Source organism: Thermobia domestica, chromosome 5, assembly GCF_964235325.1.
Source record: "Thermobia domestica chromosome 5, izTheDome1.hap1.1, whole genome shotgun sequence".
NCBI lineage: Eukaryota > Metazoa > Arthropoda > Insecta > Zygentoma > Lepismatidae > Thermobia > Thermobia domestica.
In genome coordinates, this window is record NC_137458.1 from 87,096,042 (window position 1) to 87,121,515 (window position 25,474).

The 25,474-nt window shown below is 35.0% G+C and overlaps 2 protein-coding genes across 4 annotated transcripts in view; one reads left to right on the forward strand and one right to left on the reverse strand.

The window, feature by feature from the left end:
- lace (serine palmitoyltransferase long chain base subunit) overlaps positions 1 to 17,384 on the reverse strand; it is a gene marked incomplete at its 5' end in the record, with an annotated part of 46,698 nt that extends 29,314 nt beyond the window's left edge. The window contains 3 exon segments of the mRNA XM_081758784.1: positions 2,429 to 2,583; positions 3,996 to 4,166; positions 17,164 to 17,384. Of these exon segments, the coding sequence (XP_081614910.1) occupies positions 2,429 to 2,583; positions 3,996 to 4,166; positions 17,164 to 17,337 (500 nt within the window).
- Positions 17,385 to 17,545: 161 nt separating this feature from the next.
- Positions 17,546 to 25,474, forward strand: part of LOC145685982 (uncharacterized) — a 365,426-nt gene continuing 357,497 nt past the window's right edge. Inside the window, exon 1 of one of the 3 annotated variants that reach the window (XM_081758786.1) lies at positions 17,546 to 18,629. In XM_081758786.1, the coding sequence (XP_081614912.1) occupies positions 17,693 to 18,629 (937 nt within the window). In that variant the 5' untranslated portion in view covers positions 17,546 to 17,692. The remainder of the gene's footprint in view (positions 18,630 to 25,474) is intronic. The other 2 variants (XM_081758785.1, XM_081758787.1) reach the window with 2 other exon arrangements.

Genomic DNA, 25,474 nt, shown 5'->3' on the forward strand with positions numbered 1-25,474 from the left:
ATACACCAAATATAGCCACTAAGTCTGGGTATAACCCAAACAATCACTTTTGTTCCAAATGTGACAAATATTTCGTTAATTCAAGAGGTCTGTCAATACATATAGTAAATATTACAACAAAGCAAATAAAAGAAATCAGTTGGTTTTAACGTGAGATACTCTGTATTCAATACCTCTCTTAATACAGAGAATAATAACGCAAATAACATTGATGTGAGCAATACGGTACCTCTTCCCAAATATAATGATGTCATAAGAAAATTAAAATCATCAACACCAGTACTACGTCGAGTTCCTCGAGGTGCAAGACATACTGTGGTAGAAGCTCTATACGAAGTTATTCAGCAAATTGTGATATTTAATAATTTTGACTCTTGGATGAATCTCTTCCTTTTTCCATACATAGTACTTTGCATGCCCTCACATGCTGAAAATATCAAGAACCTCACAACATGGGTGAAGCAGAGAGTTCAGTATTAGTCAAATAGCAATCACGTTGATATAGCAAATCAATCGAATTTAAAGACAAAAAGTATAAAACTCCAAAGAACTCAGCCAATAACGTCTTCGTCAAACACATAGAGAATAAGTTAGCCGACGGTGACATCCATGGAGCAATAAGACTACTTATCTCTGAAGACAACTTAGCTTCAACAGAGGCTTCAATTTTGCAATTGTTAAAAGAAAAACACCCGCCACATATTTATGAATTTACACCAGCTGATACATCCAATTTTCAAATCGACATCAATTGAGTCTCGACCAACGAATTTCTAAGAGCACTCAAATCCTTCCTCCCAGGCTGATCAGGAGGTATAGATAACATGCGTCCATCTATTCTCAAAAAATTAATTCTATACAATAATCAAAACTCAAAAAGTTGGTTAAAATAATTTGCGATCTTCTCTCAATGATAATATCAGGAAACGTTCCCAAAGAAGTAAGACCCATGGTCTTCGGAGCTTCTCTGATAGCACTAAAGAAGAAATCGGGAGGAGTCAGACCAATCGCAATAGGAAATACTTGGAAAAGACTTCCATCTAAAGTTATTTGCAGCAGAATTAAACAACAACTACATCTATTCCTATCTCCACATCAACTCGGAGTAGGCATAAAGCAAGGAGCCGAAGCACGTATATATATTTCTTTTTTTTCTCACCCAAAACAAAGCCTTCCGAAAAATTGATTTCAAGAACGCTTTCAACGAGATTGACAGAAACGCAATGCTATCAGCAGTTAAAAGATAATCTCCCTTCGATATTTCCTTATGTTCAGAGCTATTCAGAAGCTAACAATTTATATTATAGGAAGGATATCATTCTCTCACAAAGAGGAGTACAGCACGGCGATCCCTTGGGACCAGCTCTATTTGCAATAACCTTACAACCAATAGTCAATAAAATAAACACATATCTAAATACTTGGTTTTTAGACGATGGATGTATTGCTGGAGACCCAGATGACGTTTTAAACGCATTAAACATGATTCTCTCTTAGTTTTCTCAGAGGAACAAAGGGGCAGACGCAGAAATATTTTACATCATACAGAATTCAATTAATGTCACCGTCAAATGCTTATCTTCTCGGAGCTCCCCTTTCAACAGAAGTTCGAAGAACACTAATATAAGAGAAAACAGCCAAACTAGAATTATATATCGCCTGATGAAAACAGAGATTCTGGCAGTATGACTTTTGGAAGATCCGAAGGTGTCATAATGCGTTCCTGGAAGTATCTTGTGTTTCTTTCATTTTCACGCTCTGCCAACCTTAAACCCACGCAGGATACTTACGCGATAGTGGTAGTAAGACGAACGTATGTTTTTATCCATTGTGACGATTGTCTGCCATTTGAACTCCACAATACTTTTCATACAGCTTCCTTTAGTTTTCATTCTGCAGTAAGGCGCGAGCCTTACGGACGGCGTCAGCTGGAGGTGCTTGCAAATGGCTGTATTCACAATTGAAGATGGCTAATTGAATCGCTTGCCCATCGCACGTTCAGGCGATGGCTTTTCCTGGCATGTCAATCTGCGGTGTCACTTTTCTTGTAGAGCTCTTCTTGGTGCTTGTTTCGCTACGCGCTCCTGAACTGTGTAACGGCCTACAACTTTCCCTGGAGTCAATCCGTTTGTGAATCATTTTTCCGACACTTTTACTACAGAATGTAGGAAAAACGAGTATGGAAGAGGGTGACGACATACCCTTACCAATGACAGCTTAGACAGAAGACGCGTAGCTCTTACACCATTTCCTAAATAGTAATGCAGATTCTAATTCGGACCGATATAAATTGAACAATTGTATATTTGAGAGATTCAAAAAATATTTACTAAGGGAATTTCACAATTCATTCAGTAAATTGGTCTTATAAGATGACAAAATATTAATGTCAAAAAAGATGTACATTCAAATATTCTCAGCTACTCACTCGAACGTCCATCCGTAATCTCTGGTAATCCTGTCCTTCAGAACAACTTCCGCACCTGGTACACTGCATATTGGTCTGTTCCAACAATCTTTCACTCGTCGATATACGTATCTTAAGTAAAAACTTTCAAACCTATCGTACAGTGGTACATAACCCTGCAGAAAAAAATAACACAAATATGACAGAGAAACAGAAATGTAATACATCAGCCACAAACGTTTAACCAAAATTGGACGTACATAAGCAGTAGATGATTGAATTTAAAAATTTTGTAAATGTACAGTATATAACCAGTTATCTCAATACATTGCAATTTGGAAGTGAACACCTCTTAACTTGCGCATCATTTTAATCTGGAACTCTGGTATTTTCATGACATAAATAAATACCAGAGTTCTGATTCTTTAAAATGTACAATATTCTTTACATTCAACAATGATTAACACACACACAGTGGCGTCACTTGAGGGAATTTCGATCGGTAAAAACATCGCAGCATGCTATGAGACGGGAAGTAATGTATGCAGGTGTATTTAAACTGTAAGTTATGCCAGCGCAGATCATCTCTCTTCCCTACAGTGAGCCACGAAATCATGAAGGTACTTGAAGTGCCATTAGGTTTGGAGCAGAAACTGACTGGCACAGTCCTACAAATAACACCAGCTACGATAAACGTATATTTTTCTTTCCTTTACATATTGTTCTAGTAATGACAGCTTTGTGGATATTCCATAAGTTTTAGACTTTCTCAAGGCTTAAAAATATCTGCCTAAGTCATATTGAATTACTTTTCTTTCATTGTTTTTGCTCAATCTTTGTATGGTACAGTTTACGTAGTTCCAGTAACATGAAACATCATTAAGAAGTATTTTGAAAAAAAAAAAAAAAAAAAAGTTCTGTACCTTTCAAATATTTTCCCTAAACCTTATGAAAACAATGATCATTCTGCTAGTGATAAACAGTGCAGTAGAGAAGTTGAACTGTACGCAGAGGAGTAGTAATGTAAGTTACGGCTCCCTCCTTACCATCACTTGAGTGATATCCTCGAACACATGAACTTCCTCTTAATTCCGCTCCTCTAATATAAAATCACTCGAAACAAAGACCATCCGAAAACACGATTGACTACAATTCCAATACACTTTTCATATTTGAGTTTTAATCCGGAATTGAAAAACTTTGGTACATTACTAGAAAATTCTAAGTTGATTCATTGAAAAGGTCTCACTGTGCTAATTACCATCAAGATTGAACAGGTACCAAAGCGAGGACGTCCTGGATTGCCTGGAGAAGTTATAACGTTCTTGTTAAGTTTGGCTTAACACTTAAAGCATTAAAAAAGTGTGTGACATATTTTGATGTTTCCCTATATTTTGATCATGACGGCATATATAGACTTGAATTGCGATTGGATAATCATATAACAGCAATGTTCATTAACACAACTTACGTAGAGAACGGGTTCGGAAAAACATTCATAAAATACTCGGAACCCTATGTTAAATTCTTGTCTACTGAATGTCTTCTATGTTTAATTCAGGTATTAAGAATCCAAACACTTTCATACCTTTCTATTCTTTTCTTTTATCACTGTAGTTGTACCAAGGAACTCATTTAAATAACCCAAAAACATCAACAAATAAAATCCAAAGTATGTCAAAACTGCTGTGATTAAAGGAACTTCTTCAAAAGACTCCCGCAATTTCCAGTATTTCCGTGGTTGTGTAGTTGATGATCCCTGCAAATTAAAAACTATATATTAGTTATATCAATATTATATGTTACCAAACAATTATGTAATTTAAAACAGACAGACAGGACGAAAAATTTCCATCTCGCAGTTCCACAACTTCTAAATTTGCGTAACAAATGTCTGCTGCTTATAAATAAAATAACTTTAGCATTTTGTAGATTAAAAAATACACCACAACACTGATGCGCTATTGCTAGAAAGAAAAGTGATTGTCTCGAAAGAAGCTGGTCCCCTTTTTCTGTGCGTATTTTCTTTTTCTTTTTGCTTTCATATATAATTTGTTCTACTTAAGTACCTTTAACGATAAGCAGTATTGCCGACTTGCTTTAAATTATCATTGAGAAAAAAAAAAAAAGTGGCTTGCTCTTAAAATTACAACTTGCTCTGAGGCATGTAGTAGTAGACTTGTGATAAAGCGATGTGACATGTGTAGAATGTACAAGCATACCCGTATGAACCACAAATATGAAAAAAGTTAATTATGTTGAAAAAGTGTTATGACCTCTAAAATGGGACCACAGACAAAAGTATATCTCTCTCCCTCGGAGGTATTGGAGGTATGTCATATTTGTCTATGCCAATTGTTGCTTTCATTTATATTCTGCTACTGTTTGTTAAACTATTATACAACAAAACGTTACCACTACGTTCTTTATGGACCAGAGTTTAGTTTATTTGCATTTGTTGTATTTTTATTGATACGTTGTGTAAAAATGAAATGAAATCATTGAGTTTTACGTCCCGCGGTTATGCCGGTTAGGCTAAAGGAGACGATGATCATGAGAAATGAATGAAATGGTGGAAAATGAAGAAAGTGGGAGGAAACGGGAGAACCCCGCGAAAACCCACGCACACGGTGTTTGTCCACCACAAAGTTCACTTGGCGGGGGCTGGGATCAAACCCGGTACCCCAAGCACCAGAGGTGAACGCTCTACCACTGAGCCACCGCGGCCCCCTTGATACGTTGTGTATAACACTGAATTTTGACAAAAATGGACATAATGTACTATACTTCCGAGAGGGAGACATATATATATAGCTATATGAGTACAAAAATACAGTACAGATATCGATATATGAGTACGTATAAGTAATGTTAGTACTTGAATGAAGGAAATTAATGAAATGCTCAATCGTTGTATCATGAATATGTCACACTTAGCATGTTGTATATTATAGTACAATCAAGCTACTATGATATACTTGAAACCTGTCAAACTGTATGAGAAAATGTCAAACACTCAATATACAAATGAAACTACTAGCGATACACTAACACTCCTCTCGAAATACTGTTTCCGATTACACAACAATACTGATAACAATATGAAAGATGAGTTTATCCAATCAGCCTGCATGCTTATCAAAAATTAAAGTGCAAGGCGAACTCAATCTGTACATTTATAGACAATATATACCTCAGTGCAATTATTCATGCGAATATAATGCTGGCTAAATTTTTCATACATAACTACAGTTTGCAAATAATTACTACGAAAACTTTCAGATATGTAAATATATGCAATTTCATGTTTATAAAATGACATTTTATTGAAAGAAAAAAAAAATCTCGACTAGAATTACTGTCGTGTGGAAAGTTCGAGAAAATACAAAATCGTACTCCGGGTTTCTCTAGCATTCGTCCAAAGTATGTATAATCCTAAAAAATATGACAACATTCAGGCGAAGCGGAAGGGGGAAAGAGCAAGTAGTTCACTCATAGTCCTGGAAGGGAAAGGAACGTCAGTTCTTCCTAATTTAAAATTAAATATTCTAATAACAGATTAAACTCAAGTTTAAATTGAATTTTCTCTAATCTTCTCCTTCAAACTGAAGATATTACATTAATTAAGCTTAATCAAAGGGATCATGATTCCACAACATTAGATTCATTGTAATAAAATTTTCATGGAGTACTATCTACAGCATTCTTATTTACAGGCTAACTATATTTTTAACAAGGACTGAAATGTGCTTTCTACGTGCACTATTTGTCAGCGCATGCATATGTGATTCACTCTAACCTATGCTTATGCTAAGTAGTGATTAACTTTTGTTTATAATACGACAAAGTTTTAAAAGCAAAGTGGATTCTAGTACTGGATGAGTTACTGGGAAGGAGTAACTTAGTGTATCAATGCTTGCGCGTCAATGTTGTCTGATGAAAAAATTATTAAACATGATGAGTGGAAAAATTACTTCTGTTGACTGAATCTGTAAGAATTTTCATAGACTGTTCCGACCACTTAACCTGCTGTTAAGTTACTTACATGAAGATCGGATCATTTTATAACACATTATGCACTATAAATATAACGGTTCACAGCTGCAAAGAGATATCTTGTTACAGTTGTTGTTTACGTAGGGAAAAAAAATAGTAGTAAGGATATTTATTTGTGAAAGAAGTGACAATTTAACATTAACACCGTGACAGACGACACTAAACAAAACATGAGAATTTCACAAAGGCTATGCTGCTGTTTTTCTTCATATAACTGGTTCACTTCACTCTGAACTTCTCTGCACAAGTTAAATGAAAACGGGTGATATAACAAATTGTTTTTACATGATCATTAGGAAACACTAAAATGTAAATTCTTTGACTATTATCCTAAACACGTTAAATGTGGCAGCTGAACTACTGAAAACTTTTATATTATATTTTAGTGATAACGTTCTAACTTCTTTTACAAAGAAATTGCCTTTTTGCAACTATAAATCCTTGCACTAAAAATGCAAAATGTGTTCATAAAGTGATTCGATCTTCATATGAATATTTCTACCTGATGAACAGTTCACAGCTTATTTGGTTGAAACTGTCCAGGAAAGCTTTTACAGACGCAATCAACGGATTAATATGCCCATCCAATTTTTAATAATTTAATTAATAATGCATCAAGTAAATAAGTATTTCAGTCCTTAAGTAAATACTAAAATTGAATATTTATGTTGAGATCAATTCAAATATTTCTGCTGTTGTCTTTACTTTTGAAATTACTGGTAAGTAAAGAGCGAATGATAAACAAGATGTCTTTTTCTTAAAAGGTACGGTAAAAGTGAACGCGCTTAAGTTCATTTGGGTGATATCTTCGCTTCAATTTCAACAAAATTTATTTTGGATACATCACTTAAGTGCCGAGTACTACTTTTTGCATTGCTTTCAAAATCAAAACTCCATTCAAATAATTACATTACCTATAAACACCCACCAGGCATGTCTCTAGGTTATTTGAACACTATGCAAGGCAACTTCGGTTTATGGATGTTATAGAATGGTAATCTTTGTTAATTAGAGTTCCATCTTAGTGCCTATTTTCCAAGATACTTAGTGCTTAACATTCGGTCACTACTGGTAAGATTATACCACGACGTGTATAGGTTACCTATGTCTAAATTACGGGACATCTTTTTATACAGATAATAATAATTACTTATATGTAATAATAATAATAATAATTACTCATCTAAACAATATATAATGTATATTTCTTTCCAATGTATCAAATAGGTCGCTCCGGGATTTTTCGTCAAAATCACACAGGTTTATGCACAGTTGTTACATTAATCTTGTATCTCAACAGTGGTAAAATAGTGAATATTGAGCCATATCGTTTATCGACACCACTAGTTTATTTACCTGCCTTAGCAGATGTCTTGATGTAATGTTTTTTAGTAATGAAGTTAGTGCACTAATGTTAAATCTACATGCATTAATTGTTATATAGCTAATAAACAAAGTAATTTATACCTACTTGGGCAGGTAAACTGCAAGTGTCGACAAAAAATACGGCCTAATATTCAGATACATCAATAATGTGAGATTGCAATAATAATAATAAAAAGACTTAAGCCTGTATGGCCCCATGAAAAATGCCCAAGCAAAGCATTTGAAATACTGGAAAGAATTATATATTGGAATAAACATTATTTAGTGAGTAGTTAATTCGGTAAGTATTTCCTTAAGTTCGATTAGTATAAAATATCCCATTAATCTTATCAGCAATTTCAAAAAATGAAATCAACAACAGTAATGTTTAAATAATTCAGATACGCGTTTTATTTTACTCTAGCAACACAGAGGCGGGCATGGTAATAAGTACAAACCTATTAGCTAAAGAGCTGTTTTTACATTAGACTACTTCTATTTGGATACTTTTCCAGTCAATTCGTCATTTTCAAATTACTACCTCTTTCCCATAACTCGCCTAGTACATTAATGTAGTTAGCATTCGAAAGTTTGGTTTTTAGAAACAACTTTAATTCAGGTTCATTCAAAAATGAGCGTACATTGGTTCCTAAGCAGCTTCACATGCTTCAGCTCTTAACTGAGTAAAGCTACAGCACAGAAAGTGAAAATCGGGGTTCTTATTACGTTCAAACTTTCCTAAACGTAAGTCATTAAACACCACAAACAACTATCTAGAACGGAAGAAGCGAACCAAGGAATACGACTGTCTAAAGAAGTATACGCTTAGATAGATGACGAGAAATTGAGATAAAAAATACCATGGATACTTTGTATTCCAGAAAAAAAAAAGATTACGTCCAAAGTTTTTGTAGTTCTCTGCCATCTACTGCGCTGCTATCGTTAATATATATGTGGACTCCTTCCCTCCCATGGAGTTCTCTTCTTAAACGTGGCGAAGTTGAGGGGAACTCACTTTCTTCAAGGGTGGTTAGTATTCGCACATTGTTGTACTTATCTCTCAGTACAAGCAAACAAGATGAATGTTGCATATTAGAGAAAATATTTACAACATACAACATTTATCTTTTTTGCTTCTAGAAATACCATTACCATATCGATAATACGTTACAAGATTAACTAAACTTCACGAAAATAAAGCATCCTTCAACTTTAATACGTACTTTCCAAATTCCACATTTAAGAAAAGCAATTTCATAGATAGGAAAGAAACTACATACATGTTAACAGCAAACAATGAAGTAGACAACACTGACGAAATTGCCGGAGAACAATGAAAACTTCCAAGTCTTCTTTTTCTCGGATACAAGGTTCGATAATTTTTTTATCTTCAATATATATACGTATCCTATAGTTACCATTAGAAACATAATGAGAAATGAATTCATTCTCCTCAAAACTTCCCTAGCTCAGCTGCTGCAAGAGAGTTAATCTTCCCATTAAAAGTTGAAACATTTTATACAACTAAAAGAAGTGCAATGCAAGCTTCAAACTTCATTCCATACTCACTTTATAAGGTGAATATAAAATAGTGATGCAACGCCAGCGCAAAGCAAAGTGAAAAACATTCCCTACCACATTACTTACTTCAGCTATGTACATACTCCTTGCCTCTCCTGTCTACTGTTTCATGGAATCTAAGAGATAACTTATGCTTAGGATTCATGAGCAACGTTCGTTCCTCTTGTGCAACATTTGTTTCACATCAAATTCCGAAAGCGATACTACGACAGCCAAGAAAAAAAGACGAGAGTCAAAATGAAAATAAGTGGTAGTCTATACAGCCCCATTTGTCTTGACACCACGTAACTCTGATACTGATAGTAAATAGTTACTGGTCTAAGAAATATTGCAAACCCAACGATTTTCAACAACTATAATGTAACCCAAGGTTTTGCTTTTACATCACTGAATAATAAACTATTACTAAATCAACTGAAAAGACTTTTCCATATTCGTAAAAAATATTCTGGAAGCTGTACGACTAATTAATAAAATACTTCTGGTGCCAAAAATAGTCTTGCAAAATGTATTTATGTAGGAAATATTACTACCTAATAAAATTCACATCACAAACAAAGGAAGAGGGTAGAACATCAAGAATAATCACTGTATCTAATTGGTAACGAAGAGAGAACCAGGGGATCGACAATTAGAATGAACAGCTTCAGCAGGACTCACACTCCAAACCATATGGCTCAAAAGCGCAGCGAATATTTCATACGTAAGTTTGCGATTCCGTGAAACAGGATTGATGAAAAAAAAATATTCTAGGTGTCTAATGAAGATATTTTCATAATATCGAAACGTTGCACTGTTTACAGTATTTTGTTAAGTGTGTGTACCTTGTGTACTGGGACTACGAATTAAAGAGGAAAAATAGATAACTTCAAAAATAAGTGATTTTTTGTAAATGTCAAAAAATACATTTGACTATAGATTGTTACAGAATACTGATTTATTAGTAAAGTAACATTCGAGTGACAAGAGTAATATTTAAAATTTTATAGGCCTACTAGTAAATAATCCTCTTCAGGGTAGGGAGACAAAATCACAATTTTAATGATTGGCAGAGCAACAACGATTTTCACACATCAAAATTAAAACTGATACTGAAAATAAATTTTTCGAAGTACAGTAAACTCCTAATTATTCGCAGAGCTGGGTAGCGCATCAACCGTGGATAACCCAAAAATGATCGAAAAACCACACAAATTAACACAAAAATGTTTAACGATTTTCTATTTATTGTACGGCTCTACACATACACTTATGATTTAATAAACAAGTTTCCAGTACGTTTAAGTTTGTATACTTTTCTATAACAAAAAATGGTCAACTGTTTTTGTATTTCCGAGTTAAAAGACTCTTCTCTATTTGTAAGTGAAGTACATAACATTTACTTACAATTATATAGTTTATTCTACTGTTGAAGATTTTGTTTCAATACCGTCATTTATCATCGCAGATAAAAGGAAAAGAAGACAGTGGATAGTCGTGAGTTTACTGTAGATGCTATTGCAATCATCAATAAAAACAAATATAGCTCTACTCAACAAAACAAGCTTTAAATATTAAAGAGAGGTAAGAAATTACAGAAACATCATTTAAACTAGATATCAGTAGTCTTAAAACTCTTTAACAACCATCATTATTACAGTATTTTCCCTTACAATCCATAACATAATCATACTGCTTCAGGCACATGTAAAAGTTTTATAATGTAATTATCTGTACCACAGTGACTCAAGGTTAATTAATGCTAATACATCTCCATCAATGATGACAAATGACAAAGTTACTGTCAATTTACGTTTATTAACAAGTTATTAAAGTTACTACTTTTTATATTTATAATATAATTACACATTTGATCAATGTTAAACACATATTTAAGTTTCTTTTAACACTAAATTTATACAAAACATGACAACTAGTATGGGAAAAATCACTCTGAAAACTTCTGCACTATCACTGTTGCCTTCGGGTTTTTAGAACATTTATGTTATTTCTACATTAGCTCTAAGTAGAGATGAACCTATAATTTAATTTCGGTGCTTATGCATTTATTACCGAACCACGTATCAATAGTGTACTTGAAATAAAGACTATTGTAGCAGCTACATTTAAAAATACACGCATATTCCGCTTCACACTAAAACTACAGTATACTTCCAAACTATGGGCACTCAAGATTAAAATTGCAAGTAGTAGATCGGTTTTAATAGATATATGAAGTCGGTAATAGAACATATCAATGGGGTGCTGAACCCTTATAAAAACTTTTTTCGCTATTACTGAATTTGCTCTATGAAAATCAATACTAAAACCAGAAGTAGAGTAGATTAACTCGACATCTGGTTTCAATAAAGTGATGAGGAGAGATAAAACTTAATTTTGTAACTGAATCCACATGAAAAAGAAAAAAAAAACTCGCTCTGCTGTATGTATATTAATATTGAAATCGGAAATGGTAAACTTTAGTACTTCCGGCTGAGAGGAAATAAGCGGAGATTGAATCTCTTCTTGGGACGTTGAACTCGAATGGGGAAAACTACTTTTCGCTACTTCTTATCGACGTTTGGTGTATGTGATCAATACTGAAACCGGAAGTGTGTAGATGTTAAGTATTCCCTTTGTAAGTAGAGATAAGGGTAGAAGTGGAACATATTTTTGGTACTCTAAGTTCCTATAAAGAAATGGAAACTTCTGGTTCTGATTCCAATAGTCTGATAAGGAGGACGATGGAGCGTACATTTGGGATGCTAAACCTATACCAACAGTAATAAGACTTCCACAACTTCCGGTAGACATAACATATTCTTGTGTTATCAAACTCATACCAAAGAAACAATTTCTCGCTACTTATTACCGTTTTTGCTCTATGGGGATTAATTTTGAAACCAGAAGTGGTAGCAAGCATCTACTCGCAGTTTTAACAGAGGCATCCGAACCGACAAAAAATTGTATAAAAACACTGTATGATCTATACTATCATTCTTATCCTATGATAAATACTGAAAGTGGAGATTCAACTGTTTCTGTGGAGGGTTACGAGCGGAGATGGACCGTCCTTGGAATACTGACTTAAAAATCTCGCCATTTCTAAACGTTCTGTTGTTTAAGGATATCACTATTCAAATCACAAATGGTAGAGGACCAGAGCCTAGATTGAACATATTTTTGGGTAACTAAATTCATATTAACAAATCAATTTGTAGCTCTTATTATAGTTTTAATATGAGGTTCATTATCAAAACCGAAAGTTATAGATGATTTTAATCACTTCCGGCTCTAGTATATTGAGAAGGATATTGTGCTCAATCCATGTCAAAAACAGTTTCTGTCCATCTTGCCACTTTGCTCTGTTGCCATGAACAATAAACTGGAAATGGCAGATTCATACTTCTTCCAGTTGCAAATCTACTTCAGCACATAGTTTCTCGCTATCTCTTACTATTTTAGCTCTAATAGCTGTCGATAGGCGGACGGACCAACATTGTCGTTCAATAAGACTTCCATATTTGTGTACAACGTAATTTGGAAATGTAATAAGCGATGATCTGGACTCAATCATCAAGCACATCTTTTGGTTACAGAACAACAGAAGAAAATTAAAAGTAATTTTTCCCTCATGTTAATAATAATTCTCGACTTAACATCTACGAATGTAATTGCTTCCCTCTTTGTACAGATATTCAGCTATTATGATTTTCTCCTTCCTTTAAAAAAACAGTAGAAACAGTTTTCTTTTTTCATTTTCCCGTTATAATATTATTATGACCATAAGTTATACAGAAAAGTGCGAGTTATTCTAAATACAGTGAACTATTGCAAGTAGTTATTTCAGTACAAATGCGTATTGCTTAAATGCATGCAAAAGGATAAGATATACTACAACTATATACATATTTTACACACCCTGAATGTAGTAGTTTCCATTTTTTTCCCCATAGTAGTGACTTTTAAGCCATCCCTGTTCAGTACATTCTATCAATGTGGAAATGTTATATTCATTGACTTTAAATTAGATTAAAGAAGTCCGAGCATTTGATTTGTTTCTGATGCAACTGTTTTATACAAGCAGTCATCTAAATCTACTATACTATATATAGTGATATGCGAAATCTGGTACAAAACGTTCTGCGTTAATTCCATGCAAAATTAATTGTGACACACACACACACACACACACACATATATATATATATAAAGCTAGATTTCACATTCTATAAAAGGTGGTAAGGGCCACAATTCAAATTTTCTGTTGTACTGTTGTATTCTTTCTGAGATGGAATTTATTTACTATTGATCGTCAGGAATTGCATTAACTGTTTTCATAAAGAAGCATACCACCTTATTAAGAATATAAGCAATTGTCCATACATCGAAAATTACTTTAAATCAATCAACAAATAACTGTACCCGTTATTCTGATTAATGATTCTGTCACTGTGTTGATATTTCGAACTTCAGAATCTTGTCACAAGAGGAAAAAGTAAGCTGTAAAACTACTAAAGTAATTAATAATAAAGTGATCACCCACAGAAATTATTTAAAACCCCCCTTGTGGGAACAATCATGACTCTACCCCATCGTCAACTGACGGTGTGAGCTTTAGTATTTGTTAAACCAACTTGAAACCGTAACCAAACTAGCCCAAGCTCCAACTACAAAATGATTTTATTTATCCTAATCACTCAAGGCCGAGTATATCTCTAAATTTGATTTATATATATATATATATATTATTCTCGAAACATTTTGACAGTTACAAAACCTGGTTAACCGTCGGAGTCCCTAATATTACTTTTTAACCTTATGCTAACACATTAAAATAAAAGTCCAAGCTAGACTCAAATGGCATAAAATGTTCCCGTGTTTCATGCCAAGTATACTCTAGTTTTGGAATAACTCTCTTTAAAATTAATTATACGGATAAAAATTATTTTAAGTTGAAGTGTTAGAATACGAAGAATTGGCATTTTTATTGTTTCAGTCGTCGGGTCAAATTAAGTTCTGTCGGTCACTGATTACACTGTTTCGAAAATTTTTACACCAGGATTTGTGTTAAGGTTGTTATTCTGTCCATGGTTATGACGTAGAGAAATGAGCAACTGGATCTTGACCCAAAAATCTGGATTTACGAACAAAAAAGTTTGTTAAAAGTGGGAACTTTGCCTATCCACACTTTTTTTCAAATGAAAACCAATTCCATTACATAAACTGAGCTATTTTCAGCACATACGGCAAATGTACGGACAGGATTATATAATATTTAAAATTTTATGATAGATTTTTAGACAAAATATTATGTACACAGTAATATTTTCTTTTGGCTTTTTTTTCTCATTAAAACATTAAAATCAAATTATAACAAACAGTTTGTATGTGTAGGTCGGTTACATTATGGCCTCGGATCTTCTTTAAAAACAAAAACAAAAAACAAAAAACAAAAAAAAAAAAAAATCAATCAATCGAAGACCAAGTGTTTAAAATGTGAATGACACTTATGCATATTGTACCCACAATATAATACATAATTTGACATGCATACTAGTTCAGAGCTCTTATACTCCTAATGTCCAGAAATATCGTTACAGGTTTAAAACTAACTAAATTTTATAGTGAAAGAGAATCTTCATTTCGCGAAACAGCACTACAGAAGCTTTTTTTTCTAACGCGGATGTGAACTATAGGCAAAAGAAGACAGTTGACTAATGAAAGTGAAAATAATGATAGAAATAATGGAATAAGAATGTGGGAGGGAAAGTGAGAACTCCGAGAAAACATAATGGATACTACCTTCGGTATAGTTTTGGATCTGGGGGGCCAGTACTAAGTTAACCTAACCTGAACCAACGAAAAACACAGAAAATATAACAAGAAAGTAAATTTAGGGTTATTATAATTGCGGGGGCCCAATACAAACCATGAAGGTAAACAGAGCGTAATGTAACCTAACCTAACCAAAATTAGGCTATAGTTAGCTTAGGCTCAAAAAAGGGGTTAGGTTTACAATACCTGCTCTAGTTGGTTGCTTATGAGAAAATGACAAATTACACACTATTAATTTTAACAAAATGGGTCCAAATTTTCCTACCCTACTCTACTCCACTCTAGGGAAGGTTCTAGAACATACGTCCCCCCATATAGGTTAGTAGCTAGGTTGATTCCTTCCTGTACCAAAGTTTATTATTTAATTCACATAGTATTGCCGAGCGAGCGTCAGCGAGTGAAGGCGGGTTAGAGCCCCGCAGCGCATGTTGTTTTCTGTCTTTATTACAGCTCAATGGGAGGGAGGATCTGTGTTCTAGAACCCTGCCCTACTCTATCATACTATGACCTTTTAAAGCGGTTCTACATATCAATGTGCAGCTGGAGCGTAGTTTTTTTTTTACGTCCCACGGATATGCCGACTAGGCTCAAGGAGACTGTGATGATGAGCAATGAATGAAATGGTGGAATGAAGAAAGTGGGAGGAAACGGGAGAACCCCGAGGAAACCCACGCACACGGTGTTTGTCCACCACAGAGTTCACTTGGCGGGAGCAGGGTTTGAACCCGTAACCCCATGCATCAGAGGTGAACGCCCTATCACTGAGCCACCACGGCCTGCAGCTGGAGCGTGTATTGTAAAGTTTACCTCTAAAAAGTATGAATTCATGGAGAAAATTCTGGCCCTCCGTAATTAATATTTATCTGTAAAATTTAATTCAAAAATTTCTGACTCCCCAAATCCAAAAATAAGACCTATCTTCACCATAAACTCATACTGCCTGTGATTGAATCAAGGACACCTAGGACCAGACATGAGTGTTGGTCCCCATGTCCCCAAACACAAGCTTATGAACTGTTAATAATCTACCAATTGAAACTAGTCTTTGTTGGTTTAGGTATCATTCACCTGGGCGTAGCACATAATCCTATCCACAAGCTTTCAAAAACGACTCCCCCAATGCACATATAGAAACTGTTATTTCATTATATTCATATTTAGCTACATTTCTGTATACATAAATAGCGAACTGGGTAATGAGGTCAGATTATCTGTGTTCATAATTAAATAGGTTCGTCATAAAAATGAAAATAATTACCGGCGTACATAATCTCTACTAGTTCATAAATCCACTTTCCAATCATGCGAGTATGGTTATTCAGAAACGCATTTATAACAGACAAACATTTATTATTATTATGCTATGCTTAAACGCATACAATATATTTAGGGACTTTTTCAGTACTAAGTGCAAGGCAATTTTATTTTTGTCATACCTATATATTCACGAATTTGCACATGGTTCAGTAAATACCGCTTGAATCTTGTAATAAAAGAACACCGGTATATATCCAGCTAGAACCCCATGCATCTATGTTCGGCTACTTCCAATTTTAATATGCTTTTATTATAAGGAGGAAAGTATGCTCAGAAATCTATTGCAAAAGAATTACAGGCGGCATGTATTTTTGACAAACCGTACTGTATGTCATTTGCTACACACTTATTATTACTCAACCTTCAAAACCTATTTACTTCACTATATACACAATCGTTTACTTTACTGAAATTACAGAATGAAGCATATTTTTTCCGTCAAGCACATACTTATCAAGCAAAACAATATTTTATTCATTAACCAATCTCCACCAGTATTAACCTCGGGTACTCAAAATGTAACGAATTGATTTGACACAATTCGTCTGCTATGGAACACACCTCTTAATTACTAACTAAGATGTCTGTTATTTAACGTTAATAAAAATAATTAAACTTACCTGAGTTTTCTCATATTGCGTAACATTCACGTATCCGTTTTTCTTTCCATTTTGGATCACTTTTCCGTTCAATCCATCCTTCGATTTTACCTCCTCACTAACCCTACCCTGTCCCGTGGCCATGTTTGATTCATGCACAGCACGGGAATTGTGCTGTTGCGGATTGGGTGTCATACTTACACTGTCACACGTACTGCGCAAACGCAGATAGTATTGAAGTTCTGAAAAAAGATAATTCTAATAAATGTTCTCGTTATGAACTTACATCTCATTAATTAAAAATAAAAGCATGATTATAGCATATAAAATATGTCTATTGCCTCAGTATTCTAAAAGTAGTAAACTTTTAACCGGAAGTTGCACTTCAGAGTATGACTCATCCTGCAGACAGAGGGAGACTGTAAAGTGTAAACTACCGGTGTTGCAGGCTCTTTGACATCTGACGGCGAAGAAGCAGCTCTAGGAAAGGCCGAGGATTTTTGCCGGTGTCACGTGGAAGTGATTGTAAGTGTTTGGTGTAGTTATCGTAATGGAATCGTTAGGAGAAAAAGCAGTGTCCGAAAAACCAATATCAGAACAAACGAGCCACTCCCTCGCCAATTCGGGGTTAGAATTGAAGAGAGAGCATGAGTCAGTTGATGATTTTGAACATCTGGAACCTGACTCATCGCCTGTTCGCGAGACGACAAACACTACCTCTGGAGCAGGTGATGTCCCAGAAAAATCTAGTGTCCTTGAGTCCGAAATTGCACCAGTAACTTCCGTAGATTTAGGCAATATCAAAACTGATCAAGACTTAGAGAAAGGTTTAGTAGGTGAAATAACAACTGGGAAGGAGGATATTGCACAGATTGAACAATCCGAAACAACTTCAGACACGATCCTTAACCCTTTAAAGACTGACATTGACATTGAACCAAGTTCTGCTGCCACAGACAGCACCAATATTAGTGCATCTGTGGGAGTGGACAAAAGTGATGACAGAAATCAAGCAGTAAGTGATTCCGATAAAGACATAAGTTACCAACCCACCACTGATAAACAGATTTTTGTGACAGAGGCTGAACAAAACGAAGCGGGCATATCCCTGGAAGTCAATAATGGTGCAGCTGGAGATTCAATTCCAGCCGGATTGGATAGTAAAACAGAAGACAATAAAGTTTCACCCTCTGCATACGAGGAAAGCTTCCCTGAAGAAATTCAGCCAGCTTCCCAGAGTATTTCTGATGATGCTCTAAGTTTAGAAGAAAAAATTCTCAGAGAGCCTACTCCCGAGCCTGAAATTGAAAAACCTGAGACTTTCGAGACCGAACAAGAAGAGCCTGTACCAGATACGCTTAATGAACAAACAGAAATTTTCCAATCTGTAACTGCTGAACCGGTTGCATCGACAACAGAAGGACCATCGACAAGGCATTTCGTCGAGGATCTAGGAACAAAACAGCTCTTAAATATCATGTGCCCATGTGAGTACATATTTGTATTTTATTATTATTATTTTACACACACTGTGCTAGGGTATAGTATTAGTTTTGGATAATTTCTAATTACGGGGACCAGAATTTTTCCTTGTAACTATAACCTAATTTTCGTTAGGTTAGGTTACATTATGTTGTATTTACCTTCATGGTTTGGGTTGCCCCACGCAATTAGAGTTAACCCTTACTTTTTGCCGATTTGATTAATCGGTTTCAAAACTTCAGGAATGTCTTAACATTTTATGGATATAAGGGGAAAGGTGCTGGTCAAGTTTAGACACATCACCTTTATAAGTAGAATTCAATACTCTACACGGAAAGACACGTTTATAAGGGACATATTCTACTAGCGGTAGAATTAAATATTAATACAGCTATATTTTGTGTTTACAGATGTGGAATGACTATTATAAGATCATTACAAGTGCTTTACTACGGTTAAAATAGGTGAGTGCATATGAAAGATGACTGTTTATATACTATTTTCCGCCAGCGGAGTATTTCTGCACAGTGTACGAAAGCTGTATTTAATGTTTACAAATGCAGCGTTATTAGTGTGAAACCATTACACGTGCAGTTTTACTATACAGATCCATAGTATTAGTAGTAGGGACGGGTTAAAAGCGCCACAGGGGTTGGTTGGGTTCTGTTCTCGACATAAAATGGGCAATTTTAAAGACTTGACCAAATTTTTCTGTACATTTTACAATCTATGGATCCGTATAGTAAAACTGCACCCCGTTACAATTGCTATAGGAACTCCTACAAGAGCGAAGACTAACTTTTTTTTAAAACTATCTTGGGTCATTCCATTTCAAATCATCCACAGAAACAGGCATTCTGCACCCGACCATCTCAGAATTGAATGAAAATTGGTAGACTGATAGATTGTTGGATCCTGATTCCAACGAGCCCAACGGTTTTGAAATCCGTCCACTGGTTCAAAAGTTATTAGCTTTTGAAATTTAAGCTTAAACTGCAAAAAAGCAGTCACGAATCGCGTTTTTTGCTTCAAGGTCATAGAGGGAAATGGGCATAACTTCCTTTGTAATAAAGGTAGAGCCATGATTTTTTTTTAAATTTTGAACTCATGTAATTTACTTTCAGGTAAAAAAAGCTTGAGTTGTAATTCCTTCAATGGAATTTATTATGAGTGCTAATGCACAAAAAAAGGAGAGTTGAAAAAGACTAACGTTTTTTAATCTTTAAGTTCCCATAACTCATGAGCCCCACTTCCAATTTTTATGATTTCTTTTTTAAAAGATAGCTGACAACATGTACAATAATCTCAATGAAAAAAATTGATGGGATCTCTAAAGGAACACACGAAAAAAATAAAAACTGAAAATTCCTTATTTTTTTATAATGAGATGAATATAGGCCTAGTTAATTAACGTAAAATAGGCCTAAATAACCAAATTGCTTGTTAATAATGCATTAAAAATAGTACTAAATGTTCTTAGCAATGTCCACTACTTACACATCACACTGCAAGAAACTTGTAATAGAAACACATAAATGTTGCTAAAAAAAAAAAAATGTTCAAAGTGTAGGCTACTTACACTCTAATGCCTTTACACATATTCTGCCCATTTTTTTGTCCCTAATTTACTGGAAGTATCTGACAGCTTATATGTTCTTTCTGTAATGGTAGTGATATCCACAGGTATTAATATGTTGGTGAAAGGTACAGGGCATGAGTCCGTATTTGACGGCCAGTAAAAAGAAGGAGATGGCCCATGAGGGTGCATGAACAGGACATCAGCATCTCCTTCATCTTCCTGAACTTTTGTTATGATTCCAATAAACCAATTACCCATATAAACACATGCGCAATAGCTATTCACTGACACTGTTGGCATAGGAAGGTCTATTGACAATGTAAAACTGGATGTAACACTGAAATTCTCATCACTGCTTAACATTTTAACACCTATCTTCATCTCTGAAATGTGTTGAAAATAGTGCAGACTTCTAGTGCCAGGAATTGTTCATGCTGCCGTGAATCTCTTCTTCAGTTCTTCTCGAATGGGAGGCATATCTTCTTTTGCTACGTAATAAAACAGAACACCTTTTATGTAATCTCCACAGTATTCATACATGGCTGCTGTATTCATGAAATGTCCACTTACAGTCCTTTGTAGACTTGCTTTTGTGACAGAGCGCTTGATAGTTTCTCCAATGCCATTAAAAGGCGATTTGCCATGGCTTGTTGCGAAGAATGACCACTTTGCTTTCAAATTAAAGTCTTCCTCATGATGGCACAGATTCAAGATGATTTGCAGTTCTTCTACTGACCCGCACAACCGTCTGTGAAATACTACTCAACTTCCACCACTTTTGGAAGTTCGTTTCTGATATACACTGAGAGTAGCCGTTGTGTCTCGAAGACCATTGGAACATCATGTTCCAAATCATCGCTGAGAATGGAGATATTCTTGTGTTTGAGAGTTCCGTCTTCTTTGTAATAAGTAACGCATGTGTGTAGAGTGTGTAGAGTAATATGGGATGAAAATAAATGTTAGAAAGACAAAAACCATGGTGATTGGAACGAAGGGGTCTGTGTCAAATACAAAAGTAGCAGGGGAGAAAATAGAACAAGTGAATAGTTTTCGATATCTGGGTAGTATTCTTAGTAATAACATGAAGTGCGAACGTGAAATAAAAGCAAGGATAGGAATGGCGAAAGAAGCCTTTAGGAGGAAGAAAAGTCTGTTTTGTGGGACCTTGAATAAAGAGTTGGGAAAAAGACTCATAAAGTGCTTCGTGTGGAGTGTTGTACTGTATGGGGCGGAAACGTGGACATTACGTAGTGATGAAAATCGACTGGAAGCCTTCGAAATGTGGGTGCGGAGAAGAATGGAAAGAATTAGTTGGGTCGAGCGGAAAACGAATGAGAGGGTGGGTGAGAAAAGAACACTTTTAGATAGTATTAGGAAGAGGAAGAGAAACTGGATGGGACATTGCCTAAGAAGAGATTGTATTATGAGGGACGTCCTAGAAGGTATGGTGGCGGGAAAGAGAGGGAGGGGGCGAAGGAGAGTACAATTAATGGATGATATTAAAACCGAAAGATCATACGCGAAGACGAAGAGGTTAGCGGAGGACCGTGGAGCATGGAAGCTTCACAGCTGCAGCAATAAAGGCAGAATACCTATGATGATGATGATGAATTTACTGAATATGAATTTTTAAAATAGTTGTGCTTTAAATAATGAATTAATAATACTGGTGGTGTAGCATTGATTTACATCCCATAAGCTTAATTTCTAACACTATATTTCTTTATTTGGGACCTATTCCTGGAGAACAGTTTTCCTAATGGAACCTCTTAAAGACATCTTCTAACATTTTCTTTACACACATTGCGAACATACTGTTTTGGTAGCAAAAATTGTAAGGATTTTGTATGCTATTGGCTTTTCTCTGATTGGAATTCTGAATTTAGAGAATTTTATTTTTTTCTGTGTGTTCCTTTAGAGATCCCATTAAAAAATGGGCAGAATATGTGCAAAGGCATTAGAGTGTAAGTAGCCTACACTTTAAACATGTTTTTTATTAGCAATATTTATGTGTTTCTGTTACAAGTTTCTTGCAGTGTGATGTGTAAGTAGAGGACTTTGCTAAGAACATTTAGTACTATTTTTAATGCATTATTAACAAGGAATGTGGTATTTAGGCCTATTTTACGTTAATTAACTAGGCCTATATTCATATCATTATAAAAAAAATAAGGAATTTTCAGTTTTTATTTTTTTCTGTGTGTTTCTTTAGAGATCCCATCAATTTTTTTCATTGAGATTATTGTACATGTTGTCAGCTATCTTTTAAAAAAGAAATCATAAAAATTGGAATTGGGGCTCATGAGTTATGGGAACTTAAAGATTAAAAAACGTTAGTCTTTTTTAACTCTCCTTTTTTTGTGCGTTAGCACTCATAATAAATTCCATTGAAGGAATTACAACTCAATCTTTTTTTTTACCTGAAAGTAAATTACATGAGTTCAAAATAAAAAAAAATCATGGCTTTATCTTTATTACAAAGGAAGTTATACCCATTTTCCTCTATGACCTTGAAGCAAAAAACGCGATTCGCGACTGCTTTTTTGCAGTTTAAGCTTAAATTTCAAAAGCTAATAACTTTTGGACCAGTGGACAGATTTCAAAACCGTTGGGCTCGTTGGAATCAGGATCAAACAATCTATCAGTCTACCAATTTTCATTCAATTCTGAGATGGTCGGGTGCAGGGGTGTGGATGAGGTGATGTGGAATGACCCTCTTTCCTTACTCCCATACCCATCGTCGCTGACACACCCGCTCCCGTCGGACACACCCTCTTGCGGGCACACCAGCCCCGCTCTGCCGTAGCTCGGTTAATACAATTTCTAATCTTCATTTAGCACAGGTTAGTTTGTGTTTTTGTACTGTAGTTTTTATGGTATATGTCCCTACGCTGTATTTATACGCAGATCATGGAAGACGTGAGAAAATTTTCAGCTATTACTTCTGGTGGCTCCATTGAACTGCATCAATGCTAAATGGGTATTGTCATGTCACCCGGCGCGAACTTTTTGTAGGACGATTAGAGAGGAAATTAGGGCAAGATTTTAGAACACAGGTCTCTTCCCCATTTAGCTGTAATAGAAAAAAACACTACCGCTCGCTCGGCAATATTATGTGAATTAATTATTAAACTTTGATAAAGGATGGAACCACCCTAGCTACTAATCTATATAGGGGGGTCTGTGTTCTAGAACCTTCGCGAAAATTAATGAAAAAATTATAGTTTTTCAACACAGCTATTTTGAGTGGTATATCTAAATTTCATCTGCACGAATGAGAATCCTGATTTGGTTTGCTCGCTTCATTCTAGATTGGGTAAACTATATAATGTTTGTAAAGGCAAATGTAACAGCATTGTTTATTTATTTGTTGTTAAAAAATTTACAAACGTCGCTTGTTTTCCCTTGTGCAATAAGCTATGTATTATGCCAACTGGAGATAAGTGACAACCAGTAATGATGGAGTAGTATTTTCGTGTTAGGAAGTCTTACGATTTTCATTTAAAAAATATCCCAGTTCGTGTAACCAATAGTTAAATGGTGACAACCGTTCCATTGCACTGAGCGTGACTGTAGGAGTTCTACGGTTAAATATATAGTTTAAAAGAAATAAGAGCGTCTAGGTAGTTAATTTATATTTTTGTGATTTTAAAATAGTACAGATTTTGATGTAAGTAGGGGGGTAGGTGGAAGGACAACTATAGCTAACTACAATGGAACTATACACAATGTGTATTACAGCACATTTAAGTTTCAAAGAAACTTGTGACAATGACTGTTTAATTCACTTCTGCATCTTTGATTATATATCTTTGTGAACTCACCTGCCTTCGTCATCTCTGGCTCAAAACTTGTTGTGTAGGGTATTCCCTTATGCAAGTATGCCTAGCAAAAGAAGTAATAGAATGACGGTTTTTTAAAAACATTTGGAAATTTGGAAAAGAAAGGGAAAAGGAAAGAGCACGAGAGTTGTTGAGTCGGAGTAATTTCCGCAGATGGGAGCCTGGATGTTTTACGCTACAAAGTGGCTTAATCTTAAAATCTAATCAAGAATCCATGAACGTTAGTATCCTATGTTAATTTAGTTTTGGTTTAGGTTGTGGCTCACAACTGAGGAAATTAACCGTTGACGCTTTCCGGGAAGTCAGGGCAAACTCAACATCGGCTTATTTCCTTATTTATTTATTTATTTATTTACTGAAAGTGATTATATGTGACAGTAACCGCAATTGCACATAGGTAAATTGACTGGCGTTAGCCTTTTTTTTTTTTTTTTCAAATGGCATTAAGAATAACTGATTGATAGTGGATTAAACTAAATTTCGCCCTTATGAAGAAAGTTTCAAATGCATTGCCCACTCTGTTAAACAAGGCTTTGTTGAGTGTGCCTCGTATGTATGCTGGTCTAATTCTTGACTTTGATCTATGTATTTTATCAGCTAATACAGCGTAAATCATTCAATCACTTGTTGCAGCCTATAGAATTATGTGAATTGGCCCTAGTTCCAACCATTGTTATCCACGAGATGGAAGGTTGCATTTTTTTCAACTAAACTTTCAAAATTATTATTTCCGTAATATTTATGCTCCTTAATAATAATGTTGCCCAGGGTGATAAACATCAGAGTAGACTAAGACAGATTCAACATCCGGTTTCATATATTTTCGTGTAATTTTGTCTTCGAAACTTGATGAAATTACGTTGCTGTTTGAATTACAAGGAGATAGTTCTGGTCTTGACAAATTTCGCAATAAGTGAAGTTCTGATGACTATAATCAAGTGAAACGTGGAAAGCATCAAGCTAAAATAATATTTTTTTTTTTTTCCTAAACTAACCTGATGTGTGTAAGTTAAGTATAGGGATCTATAGTATTATTATAGTAATTCGAATGTTAATGGAAGTGTTACTGTCCTGGTGGAGCTACTTTGGAAAGAATTGTAACCACCGTTTTGGGGTTAGATATCACGTACGGTACCGGTACTTAAAGGTTCATTACCATAGAAGCAAATTCTCTCCCTTTGATCCATCTTGTACAACCCGCGGCAAAAAAACCTGCAACATGAGGATGTAAGTTTATTGTGAAACTACACCTAACAGCACAGGGAATGAACATAACGTCTAAGTGGAACGAATCACGCCAGGATAAACCTCGGCATCCTCCCGTGCACACTTATTTTGGAGCAAAAGACTTCGTCATTTCACAATAAACTTATATGCTCATGTTGCAGGTTTTTTGCCGCGGATTGTACCAAGTTAATTCATTCTAAAT